Source organism: Vombatus ursinus, unplaced genomic scaffold, assembly GCF_900497805.2.
Source record: "Vombatus ursinus unplaced genomic scaffold, bare-nosed wombat genome assembly UNPS02003292.1, whole genome shotgun sequence".
Lineage (NCBI taxonomy): Eukaryota > Metazoa > Chordata > Mammalia > Diprotodontia > Vombatidae > Vombatus > Vombatus ursinus.
Window position 1 is genome coordinate 3,698,452 of NW_020943070.1, and position 12,168 is coordinate 3,710,619.

Genomic DNA, 12,168 nt, shown 5'->3' on the forward strand with positions numbered 1-12,168 from the left:
GGCTGGCCACGCCGGGGGGCCATGGGGACAGAGCCCCGGGCTGGCCACACCGGGGGGCCATGGGGACAGAGCCTCAGACTGGCCACGCCAGGGGCCATGGGGACAGAGCCCCGGGCTGGCCACGCCGGGGGGCCATGGGGACAGAGCCTCAGACTGGCTACAGCAGGTGACCACTGGGACAGAGCCCCACACTGGCCACACAGGGGAGCCACGGGAATGGAGCCCCAGACTGGCCATGCCGGGCGGCTGTGGGGACAAGAGCCCCGGCCAGGGAAAGGGAACAGGGCCTGGCTCACAAAGCCCAGGACCCGCTGAGGCCCGAGCTCTCGCTTCCATCCACCTCAGGAGACACAGCCCCGAAGGCCACAACCAATGGGAAGCAGGAGCAGGGCAGGGACTCACCCAGGGGGGAGGCGCTGGGCGCTCGCGGAGCTGGCCGCTTCTTCGTGCGGGGGCTGCTGGTGGGGGTGATGCCGTACCAGGGGTGCAGGCTCTTGGGGGTCTGCTCGGTGGGGGTTGGGCCAGGCGGGGCTGCTGCCGCCTCGTCTTCCTCATCATCCTCAAAGGGGTTGTAGGGTTTGGGCTCTCGCGTGGCTGGCCTCGGCTCTCCTTGGCTCTCTTCTCCCTCTGCAGGCCGCGAGGGAATCTCTGGGCGGCTGCCGGGTGGGAGAGGCGCTGGCTTCTTCTTGGGCTCTGCCTGCACCAGGGCGATCCATGGTGGGTCCTTCTTCTTTGGGGCTGCAGCTCTGGAGGAAGCAGAAACCAATCCACCCATCAACCACCATTTATTAAGCACCTACTGTGTGCCGGGCACTAGGCACAAAAGACCAAAATATGAGCTATAGTCCCTGCCCTCTAGGAGCTTATATTCTGTCGGGAGACACATATACGAGAGGCATCACGGTGGCATCAACTGGGAACTGGCCTCTGATCCAGGAAGACCTGGGTTCGAGTTCCACGTCTAACATATACAGGCTGTGTGACCCTGAGTAAGTCACTTAACTTCTCACCCTAGGCAACTCTCTAAGGCTATTAAGTCCTAAGAAGGCACTGCCCTGCTTTGGTACAATGGAACTTCTCACCCAGGACACAGAACAGACACAAAATGATACAAGCTAACTTTGAGAGGACGTGCACTAATCAGTAGCCTGAGTGATGAAGAGGGGATCAGGAAAGCCCCGGATCTGCCTCTTGAAGGAAACCAAGGAATCAGAGGTAGAGGTGAGGAAGGAGAGCCTGGGGGCCAGACTCGGCAAAGGTGCGGAGGTGGGAGATCAGTGTGTGAGTGAGGAAAAGCAAGGAAGCCAGTCTCGCTGGAAGAAGGGTAATGTCCAGGCAGGATGGGAAGCAGGCTGGGGCCAGGCCGTAACGCCAAACCGAGGAAGGGAAGGAACGACGAGACCAGTAAGGGGAGGAAAAAGGGAGGCATGAGAACGTCCCCAGAGGCCTTTGGGGGCAGCTGGCCCAGCCAGGACCAAAGGAGGAATTCTCCCTGACAAGCGGCCTGGGGGCCTCTGGACCTCTCAGAAATCGGCCTCTCTATGCCTCCTGCCCTTTGCCCCCGGCTCCCTCCTCTGGGGCCAAGCAGAGCTAGCGGAATGCCACCTCCTCGGGACATCCCTTCACGTACCCGAAGGCAGCTGCATCAGGTCCTTCCTGAGTCTAAACACCCCCAGTCCCTTCGACCACGGTGCCCGGTCGCCCCCCAGGCCAGCCTCCACTGGGGAAGCCTTTCAAGGAGGCACCTTAACCAGCTGGTCCCTCCTCCCTTTCACAACTCTGACCCTGGCCGGATGCGTGCCGGGCACACCTCTCAATCCCCCTCTTGTTTCATCAGCGTGGGCACACCCACCCCTCCCCACCGACCCAGACTGAAACCCCTCCATGTCTTCAGGAGGTACTGGGGGCCGTCCCTGAGGGGACGAGCCTCATTCGGGCCCGAGTCCCACTGGACCTTGGCCAGCAGGGCCCATCACTGGGCCCGTACCCCCAGCCCTTCCGGTCTCCTGACACCTGCTGGCTAGAGCTCGTATCTGAGACGGAGGCTGTGGGGGCCCTTCCCAGCCTGGTTTTCTCCACCTCCCGATAAACCCGTCCCTGGCACAGACATGAGAAGGAAACACTCCTGGGGTTCTAAGGAGGACTCAGGTCTCCAAGTCCAGAGCCCAACAAGAGGAGAGGAGTTCCTTAGTAGCTGTGCCCCGTCTTTCCCAGGCCTCCAGTTATGAAGGGGCGAAGGGCTCAGTCCTGAGGGACTGGTCCCCCTTACCAGTCAATCGCGGGGGAAAGGGCAAGAACGTACCTATCAGAGGCCTTGGGTGTCCCTCTCGGTTTAGGGACCGGGGGGCTGGATTCATGCACCCTTCCTAGGTGGGAAGTAAGAAAGAGACAGGTGTTCATTGGTAGTAGTGAGTGGACCGCCCCCCATCCCCAGTGGCCAAAAAGCCTGTATTTCCTGGAGAGTCCGAGGACTCTCTCCCCTGTGAGGTCATGGGCTTCTATCCCTACAGCAACTTCCTGGTCTAACAGGATGGAGCCCCCCCCCCCAAGTCACGGCATGATTAGATAAGCCACCTTTCCACAGGAAGCCGAGATAAAGAGATGTCACCAGAGATCGGGGATACCTGCAGACCTCACCTACATTGCAAGTGAGAAATGAAATCTAGGTCCCAGGCACCCAGAGGCATCCGATTTTAGCCCAGCCCCCTCCCCTCCCAGTTCTAAACAGAAGCACTGGGGAGTTGGTGTCCCAGTTCAGCTCCCAGAGGAGGGAGGGATGCCGGCTGAGTCTGCCTCACGCGACCTCCCCTGCCTCGCCCCCTCTGCCCCGAGGAGGAGGGCACCAGCTACGATGCTCCCCCATTCCAGCCACCAGAAGGGACTGGCTGGCCTGCATCGGTGGGGAGGGACGGGGACAGAAAGGGCTCAATCAGCCAAGATCCCACAATCTGGGGACGGTGCTTGGGACTGCTAAGAGGCAGGAGGTCAGAGGAAACGCCACACCCGTGGGCATGGAGGCGGGAGGTCAGAGGAAGCGCCAGGCCCGTGGGCATGAGACAAATGAGGCGTCAGAGGTCATCCGGTGCAGCCCCCTTACTCTGGAGAGGGACAAGAAGCCAGTGACCCAAGGTCACACAGAGTGGGCCTCTCAGGACAAGTCTGGCTCTTTTCCCCACAATGTCCGCCACATAATGATGCAGTGGACTGAGCCCAGAGCCCTGGCTTCTAGGCCTGGCGCTTGCCACGCCGACTGAGGAGCCCTAGGCTAGTTAACACCTCAGTAACCCCAGCAACTTCCCTGTGTCTGCACGTCCCAGAGCAGATGCTCATGGGCAGCTGTGAAGCCAATCTCTTGACCAGGATCTCCCTCCATCAATGACATCTTGGGTCTCCAAAAACCAAAAACAAAACCAGCCAGGAGCAGGATATTAGCTCCCTGTGACCCCAACGCAACGGCTTCAGTCAGAGTCTCGGCCCGGCAGTGTCGGGGGAGGCTTTCCGAGCCTGGCAAGCCACTGGCTGTTGGCCATCACCCCTGTTACTGGGCCCTGGGGGAGGGGCTGGAGAAGAGCAGACAGGGGGAGGCCTGTGCAGGCCCCTCTGCAGAGAGGGTGGAGGAGGAATGAGGCCAGGGCCAGGAGTCCCCAAGCCGCCTCACGCTCTCAGGGTCCTCATCTGCATGAGGAGGCCTTTCCAGCACAAACTCTGAGCCTGAGCGCCTAGCTGGGCGACCTGAGGCAAATCACAGCTCCCTGGGCTTCAGTTTTTCCATCTGTAAAATGGGGGTGGGAGGGGTGGGATTTGGTCATTCATTCACAAGCTGCTGTGCGCCAGGCCCACTGGGGACGCTGAGACGAGTAAAGCAATTCCTGCCCTCAAGCAGCATACATTCTACCGGGGGATACAACCAGTACACATAGAAGTAAATATAGACTATAGGCAAAGTAATACAAAATAATTTAGGGAGAAGGGTTAACGTGGATAGAGTGCTGGGCCTGGCATCTGGAAGACCTAAGTTCAAATCTGGCCTCAGACAATTACTAGCTGGGTGACCCTGGGCCAGTCACTTCACTTCTGCCTGCCTCAGTTTCCTTCTCTGTAAAATGAAGATGCTGCACCATTGAGCCTAAGGCCCCTTCCAGCTCCCTATCTAAATCACTGAATCTTCCTGGGCCTCACAAAGTGGTGTGGGGGGGCCTAGAAGGCTTCAAAGGTTCCTTCCAACTCTAGACCTGGGCCCACTCAAGCCTCCCCAAGCATGGACCTTTAACTTGGAAACAGACAAGTGTGAGTTGGCCAGGAGCCAGCTGTCGCCTGAGAGTCCACCAGGGGGCGCCAAAGCCTCCCACAGGAGCAGGGCCACAGAGGGCAGGGCCAACCAAGCACATGGGGTTTCTACCAAGGGGAGACTGGAGGCCAGGAAGGAGAGGAGACAGAGAGGAGAGAGAAAGAAGGAAGGGAGGAGGAGAGAGAGGAGAGAGAAAGAAGAAAGGAAGGAGGAGAGGAGAGAGAAAGAAGAAAGGAAGGTGGGGAGACAGAGAGGAGAGAGAAAGAAGGAAGGAAGGAGGAGAGACAGGAGAGAGAAAGAAGGAAGGGAGGAGGGGAGACAGAGAGGAGAGAGAAAGAAGGAAGGAGGAGAGAGGAGAGAGAAAGAAGGAAGGAAGGAGGAGAGACAGGAGAGAGAAAGAAGGAAGGGAGGAGGGGAGACAGAGAGGAGAGAGAAAGAAGGAAGGAGGAGAGAGGAGAGAGAAAGAAGGAAGGAAGGAGGAGAGACAGAGGAGAGAGAAAGAAGAAAGGAAGGAGGAGAGAGAAGGAAGGAGAGAGAGGAGAGAAAGAAGAAAGAAAGGAGGGGAGACAGGAGAGAAAAGAAGGAAGGAAGGAGGGGAGACAAAGGAGACAGAAAGAAGGAAGGAAGGAGGGGAGACAGAGGAGAGAGAAAGAAGGAAAGGAGAGACAGAGAGAAAGAAGAAAGGAAGGGGGGAGACAGGAGAGAAAAGAAGGAAGGAAGGAGGGGAGACAGGAGACAGAAAGAAGGAAGGAAGGAGGGGAGACAGAAGAGAGAAAAGAGGGGAGAAAGGCAGAACAGGAGAGGCAAAGGGGTAGAAACGAGAGAGAAGGAAAGAGAAGGAGGAAGGAACAGAGAAATGGGGGGTGGGGGAGAGGGAGCGGGGGAGGGGCAATGGAGAGAAAGAGGAGGGGGAGGGAGGAGAGCCCTCTGAGTCCACGAGGGGCCCTGGGCCCCAGGCGCCTGATCCCGCCTTCACTCAGCTCTCCAAGACTGCAAGTTAGAGCGGCCACGGCTTTGCACCACTGAGCTCAGAGGTCTTGCCCCCCTTCCCCTGCCCCCACCCCACAAAGTGGGCTCGATTCTTGGCCTGGGGAGAATCAGGAGCAGCCAGACTCCTGTGCCCCGGGACCTGACCAAACCAAGCCGCACTTTGAGAGCTCAGCACCACAGGGGGCACAACCTGACCCCGTCACTCTGGACCAGTCCCTGCGCCTCGGTTTCCTGGTCGCTGGAGTGGAGATGGCAACACGCACCCTCCCATCCCCACGGTGCTGTGGCAGGGACCACAGGCGCTGACAGGGATCTCTAGGATGCTCTGCACCAAGATGCCCAGGTGGCCTCCACTCACCATTCACCAGGCAGCCACCCTGCTCTCCAGCGCTCTCCCCCTGCACACTGGAGCGGGGTCGAGGGACAGGCTGGGGGCTGGCGGACGAGGCGGACGTCTCCGAGGCCTTCCTCGGGGCGGGGGTCGGTCGGACAGCTGGCGGAGAGGCCAGCTCCTGCGGCTTACTAGGGAGCGGGGGTTTGGACAGAGGCTGAGGCAGGGGCTCCGTGGGCTTCAGCTCCCCCCGGTCCCTCCTGGAGATGGCAGGATCTTCACCATCCTCCCCCACGCCGGCTGCCTCTGCCCCGTCTGCCCCCTCTGGGTGCTGCGGGGCCACTCTGGGCGTCCCCTCTGTCCGGCCCAGGGGGCCCAGCTTGCCCCGGTGCTGGGTGCACACAAATGTGCCTGCCTCTGGCCCGTTCTTGTAGGCTCCGGGGAGCAGGGTGCTGGAGCACTCCTTACATCTGTGGAAGAGACACACCAGTGAGCTAGGGCAGTGCCCTGGCCCCAGGAGCTGGGGAGCAGGGGCCCCAATCAGGGGATCAGCAATCCAGAGTTCAAAGGGACTTCCAAGGTCATCGAGGTCAATCCCCTCATTTAGCAGAGCCTGGGACCTTGGACCCAGTACTGGAAGGAGCCTCAAAGATCTGGCCCTCATTTTACAGATAGGGAAACTGAGGCCCAGGGAAGTAAAGGGACTTGACCAATATCACATGGCTAGTCCGGGGGCAGAGTCAGCTTTTGAACTCAGGCCTTGGGCCTCCAAGCTCAGCACGGCCCAAAAAAGCAGTTGGGAGCCTCCATCCCCAGAGACGTCACACGTAGCCAAGGACCTCTGGGGTGGTCCCAGGCTGGACGGCCAGGAGGCGGGTGGCCGCCCGCCCACGCACATGTGCTGCCCCATGCTCACCTGAAGCACTGGCGGTGATAGAGCTTGCCCTCCACCAGGTACCGCTGCACCAAGTGGACGTGCTGTTGACACGCAGCACAGGAGCTGCTGGGGATGCTGCGGGAGCCCTGCTCCGCCAGGCTTTCGGGAGCCACCCCCTCCTCCTCCTGCGGGAGAGAGCCAGCCCCGCCGGGGCTGAGGTCAGAGCCCCATTGCCCGCCCCCAGCCCTCCCGGGGTTCTGCCGGCACATTCAAGGTTCAGTCATTCTACAAACACGCATCGCCCTCCTCCTACGGGCAGACAGGGAGGCACAGAGACCATCCCTGCCCCCACGGGGTGCAGTCTGCTGAGGGGATGAGACACCCGGACAGATAACTGACAGGGTGCAACGGGCATCTCTGGGGGGTAGTAAGGGCCACTGGGCCCATGCCTGCAGAGGGGCAGCACCCCGCTACCAACGCAGACCCAGAGAATGGCCTGGGGGACGCTGAGGGGTAAAGGGAGAATCCCAGGTCCACAGCTGGAAAGTCCACTCAGAAACTGAGGCCCAGAGAGGGGAGGTCACCACGAGACTTGCCCAAGGTCACACCAAGGGTGGTGCTGGGAGGAACCCCCTCATTTTACAGATGAGGAAACTGAGGCCCAGACAAGGGAAGTGGGCGTCACAAGCTGGCCTATGTCAGAGCAGGTCTTCCTGCCTGTCCACACCACACAGGGCCTCCCATGAGAACCAGGCTGGGGAGGAACAGATGGATGCCATTGAGGTCTGAAGCTGGCAGGTGGCCCGTGAGCTGGGGGCATTCAGGCACTAAAGACACAGAGGGAGGCCCCGCAGCAGGACCCGGCCAGGGCTCTCCGGCCATCTGGGGGTCGGGGAACTCGTGGGAACATTTCACTAACTGGATTTCAACGGGATTGCGGCCTTCCTGATCTACCACGTTATATTTTAGGTATTCAAAAGCACTGCTCTGACAAGGGTCCAAGGCTTGGCCAGCCAGCCTGCCAGGACAGAGGAGCCCTGGCTACGGGCGGACACTCCTGGCCCTGACCAACTGCGTCCTTCGCCAAGCTCGTTTTTGGCCAAGAAGTGGGATTCCCCTGTGACTGTCACGTCCGGAGCTCCCTGGCCCATTTGGAATAGGGGAAGTGAGCCCGCTGGCCTCCCTCACCCTGGGGGGCAGGGGGCCTTCTGGCCTCACCCCATCCCCGGGGAGCCTCCTTCCAGATTCCCTCCCTCCCTCCTGACTCCCCAGATGGCCCAAGGAGAGGGCACCCACTGACCCACCTGGATCCTGCTACCTTCAGCGTCGGCATGGGGAGCTGCTTCAGAGGAGGAAGAGGAAGGAGCTGCTGGGTATTTCCTGGGTGGAGAGACGGCGGCTGGGGAAAGACAGTGAGAAGGAACCAGCTGCTGGCAGAGACCTCGGGACTCCTGCTCATGGCCGGGGGCCAGGAGCCCCAAGGTGTGGAAGTCCGGATGCAGCCCGTCCTCCCCATCCCAGGAGAAGAACGCTCCACCCACAGGGGGAGATGGTGAAGGCCGTGGGCCTCTCAGAGCTGGGGAGTGGGGAGTCCCCGGGGGTCCCCCAGAGCTGCCGTGGAGGGGATGCATTGAAGAGAACGGGCGGAGCCAGACAGCTAGAAGGGACCTCACAGGCCCTTCTGCACTTTGCAGAAGAGGAAACTGAGTCCTAGGGAGGCCAAGTGACTGGCCTAGAGTAAGCATCAAAGGTGAGATTTGAACCCAGGCCCCATCATGACACCAGAGACAGTGTACTTTCCAGGGTACTTCCAGAAGTGGGAAAAGGGGACAAAAGCCCAAAAGAAGAAATGATCTCAAGTGATGGACTGTCTGTCTGGATGGAGGTGAGGGGGGTTCATGCTTTGGACAGGGGGCTGGACAGGACGACCTCTGATGACCCCTGCTGGCTGCCACATTGTCCTGGTTCAGGGAGGAGGGATGGTGGCAATCCCCAACTCAGCAAAAAATCAGTCTCCACCCCCCACGGCCTCGGGTCCTTTCTGGTCTTTCTTTGTCCCCCCAGGGATGAGCACTGTGTCCAGCACATAGTAGGTCCTTACTAAGCACCTTCTGACTGACTGACCCCCAGCTCCCCAGCTCAGATCAGATCCACCTGGGAACCCCTCCCCCTCCCACATTCCAAGGTCAGGGTGGGGATGAAGAGAAGTGTCTGTAAGCAGGAAATGGGCAGGAGGGGCTCCAGGATAAGCACTGAGTGACCCCAGCCAGAGCAGGTTCCGGCCCAGCCGTCCAGCCCAGGAGGCGCCCCGGGAGGAGTCTGGGAACTCACCTGGGCTGGGGTTGGTAAAGTGGTTATAATACTGAGACACGTAGGTCATGATGCTAAGGCAGTCGGGAACGCTCATGGAGACCATGTCGTTGGGGTCCAGCAGGGCCGGGATGCCCAGCTCCCGCTCCGCCACCTCAAAGGCCTGGAAGGAGACAGGAGACGGCCTGAAACGTGGACCTGCCCTGCTCTCTTCCCCATCCCACAGGCTCCCAGGCACCCCGCCGTCCGCTCCCCCTTTTGTTCTAGGCCCATCTGTCTGGCACTCACCAGCCGGTTGTTTTCATAGACATTGTCCTTGGAAAGCGAGTCAAAATCCCTGGAACAGACAAAGGCAAGAGAGTAAGGAATAGACGGGGGCTCAGCAGCTTTGGTGGGAGAGGAGGAAGGGGGTCAGGGACCTGCCAACTGCAGCGGGGGCACGCCTGGCACTTACTGACCCTCCCCCTCCCATCTGTACAGAGCCTAGGGGAAGGAACCTTGAGTATTCTAAACACACAGAACGTTAAGATTAGAAAGGTCCTTAGAACATAGAATATTAGACCATAGAAGATCTTAGAACACAAAAGGTCAGAGCTGAGAGGGGCCTTAGAACAGGGAATGTCAGGGCTGGGAAAGAGCCTAGAACAGGGAATGTCAGGGCTGGGAGGGGCTTTAGAACAGGGGGTGTCAGAGCTGGGAGGGCCCTAAAACAGGGAAGGTCAGGCCTGAGAGGGGCCCTAGAACAGGTAAGGTCAGGCCTGGGAGGGGCCCTAGAACCGTGGATGTCAGAGCTTCCAGGAACATGAGAAATCATTCTAGCACTTTGGAGACATCCGCGATCTCATTCCACCCCAGAGGAATCTGAGAACGAGGAGTCAGCATGTCTAAACTCTACCAGCAGTCTGGAGTAGCCCACGACACACACACCCCAGCTCCCACTCTCCCCAGCACCCCTACCTTCTCTCTGGGGGGGGGGGTCCTGTGTGGGCCTTCAGGACCCTACACCCCCTCCCTCTGGCAGTCAGGGAAGAGCTGGGGCTCTTTACCACAAGGAAGGCGGGTTCTCCAGGAAGAACCCTGATTGGAGAACACTGATTAGGCACCTAAGGCGTGCCAGGCACTGGCTTGGGCGTGGGAGATCCTGAGATAAACAAGGGCAGCTCCCTTGTCCTAAGGAGCTTCATGTACATACACTCAGACAAACTGAATTCAAATTGTGTGACCTTGGACAGATCACTTCTCTCCCTTCCTGGGCTGCAGTGTCCTCATCTGTAAAATGGGTTTGGCCTAAATGGCTTCTAAGGACGTTCCAACTCCAGGTTTATCTATGATCCCAGGAGAGAGAGTTAGGCCTAGAGTCAGAAAGACCTGAGTTCAAATCCGGCCTCAGACACTTACTAGCTCTGGGACCCTGGGCAAGTCACTTAACCTCGGTCTGCCTCAGTTTCTTCAACTGTAAAATGAAGATAAAAACCTGCCTCCCACGATTCTTGTAAGGATAAAATGAGACCCTTGTAAAACGTTAGAAGTGTCTGGCACAGGGATGGGGAACCTGCAGCCTTGAGGCCACATGTGGCCCTCTAGGTCCTCAAGTGTGGCCTTTTGACTGAATCCAAACTTCACAGGACAAACCTCCTTAAAACAAGGATTTGTTCTGTACAACTTGGGCTCGATCAAAAGGCACGTGGCCTCGAGGCGCCAGGTTCCCCACCCCTGGTCTGGCACATAGTAGGTGCTGAATAAATGCTTATCCCGTCCCCACCTTGTTCCCTAATCCTGTAGGTATGATTCTGCTTGGCTCTGATGGCCTCTGGCGGTCCCTTCTAGGGGGCTATTACACTAAGTTGTCAGTGATCAATGGGGGCAAACCAGAGCTCCAGACTCATCTCACTAGAAAAAGTAGAGGAGGGGCAGGCCACTTTTAGCTGGGGGGTGGGGAGTATGGATGGGGGTGGGAATCCAGGAAGGCTTCCAGGAAGAAGCTGCAGCTGAGCCAAGCCTAGAAGAAAGCTGGTTTTCATGGGACTTGGAGCCTGAACAGACCTCACTTGGTCGGAGGGTCACACAATCGCAGACTTAGTCCAGCCCCCTTATTTTCCAGAGGAAGAAACTGAGGCCCAGAATGGTTCAGTGATGTCTCTGCTAGACCAGGTGGGAAGCCAAGTGAGCTGTCTCTTTCGCTACCTTTAAAGCTATCTCTCCTTAAGGCACTTAGCCGGGTTACCTGGCTCAGCTCCACCCGCACAGGATGGGGAAGTACGAGAAGGGGCCGTGGGCTCCGTCTGCTTTAAGAAACTGAGGCTCAGGGAGGCAGGGGGACTTAGAGCCCGAAACCTAGAGCTGGAAAGAGTCCCAAAGGCCTGTGACCTTACAAAGGAGGAAACTGAGGCTCAGGGAGGCATCAGTGCCGGGCCTGGCCCCGCAGGCAGGCTGCCAGCCCAGGCTGCTGGGTCCTTAATCCCCACCTACCCCAGCAGCTGTCTGCACTTGAATAATCAGGCCCCTTGCCTGGCCGTCCTAGGCAACGCATCATTTTCTGACTTAATTGTGCGTCTCATCGTCCCTCACCAGACTGGGAGCTCGTCTAGGGGCAGGGGTCTGCATCACTGCCTGGAGGCAGGGGCCCTCCCCCACAGGGCATGAGCAGGATTAAGTGGGGGGAGGGCAAGGGCAGGGCAGAGGTGCCCCACCCACTACGGCACGGGCACGGCTGTCCTGACTCTCTGACTCTCGGGGCTCACGGGGCATTTTCAAGGAGGAAGCCTGGGAGGGTTGGCTGGGCTGGGCTGAGCTGACGGGAGACTGTCTGTGGTTCCTGGCTTTCCTCCTGGCCATTAAAAACATCAAGATGAGAGAAACCTCACTCAAACGCTGACAAAGTACTCCCCTGGCATCGGCACTGGCAGGAAACGCAAATGTGGCCACCCCTGGCTCTTCCCGAGTGAGAGGCCCCCCAGCAGGACACTCCCGGGCCCAGGCAGTGCTTTGAGATCCCAGACTCCTGCCAGCTTAGTCCCCAGGGGCCCAGGAACCAGGATCCTGCAGGGTGCCACCTAGAACCTAGGATCCCAGAGCTAGATCGACTGGGGACCTTTAGAGACCCTTTCATTTTACAAATGAAGGAAACCGAGGCACACAGGGGTTAAGTGACTTGGACAGTGTCATACAGTGTCTGAGCGGAGATTTGAACCCAGGTCTTCTTAAGTCCAAGCCTAGTACCCTAAACACTCCACTATGGAAGGAGGGGCCTTAGAACAGGGAATGTCTGAGCTAGGAAGGGGCCTCAGAACAGGGGATGTCAGGGATGGGAAGGGGTTTAGAACAGGGGATGGCTGAGCTGGGAAGGGGCCTCAGAACAGGGGATGTCAGGGA

At 58.8% G+C, this 12,168-nt stretch overlaps 1 protein-coding gene across 3 annotated transcripts in view; it reads right to left on the minus strand.

The window, feature by feature from the left end:
* MICALL1 (MICAL like 1) overlaps positions 1-12,168 on the minus strand; it is a 32,328-nt gene that overhangs the window by 11,967 nt on the left and 8,193 nt on the right. For all 3 annotated transcript variants that reach the window (XM_027871762.1, XM_027871752.1, XM_027871770.1), the window contains 7 exons: positions 9,085-9,133; positions 8,818-8,959; positions 7,791-7,885; positions 6,526-6,671; positions 5,637-6,079; positions 2,303-2,366; positions 403-746 (listed from right to left, as the gene is read on the minus strand). In XM_027871762.1, the coding sequence (XP_027727563.1) occupies positions 403-746; positions 2,303-2,366; positions 5,637-6,079; positions 6,526-6,671; positions 7,791-7,885; positions 8,818-8,902 (1,177 nt within the window). In that variant the 5' untranslated portion in view covers positions 8,903-8,959; positions 9,085-9,133. The remainder of the gene's footprint in view (positions 1-402; positions 747-2,302; positions 2,367-5,636; positions 6,080-6,525; positions 6,672-7,790; positions 7,886-8,817; positions 8,960-9,084; positions 9,134-12,168) is intronic.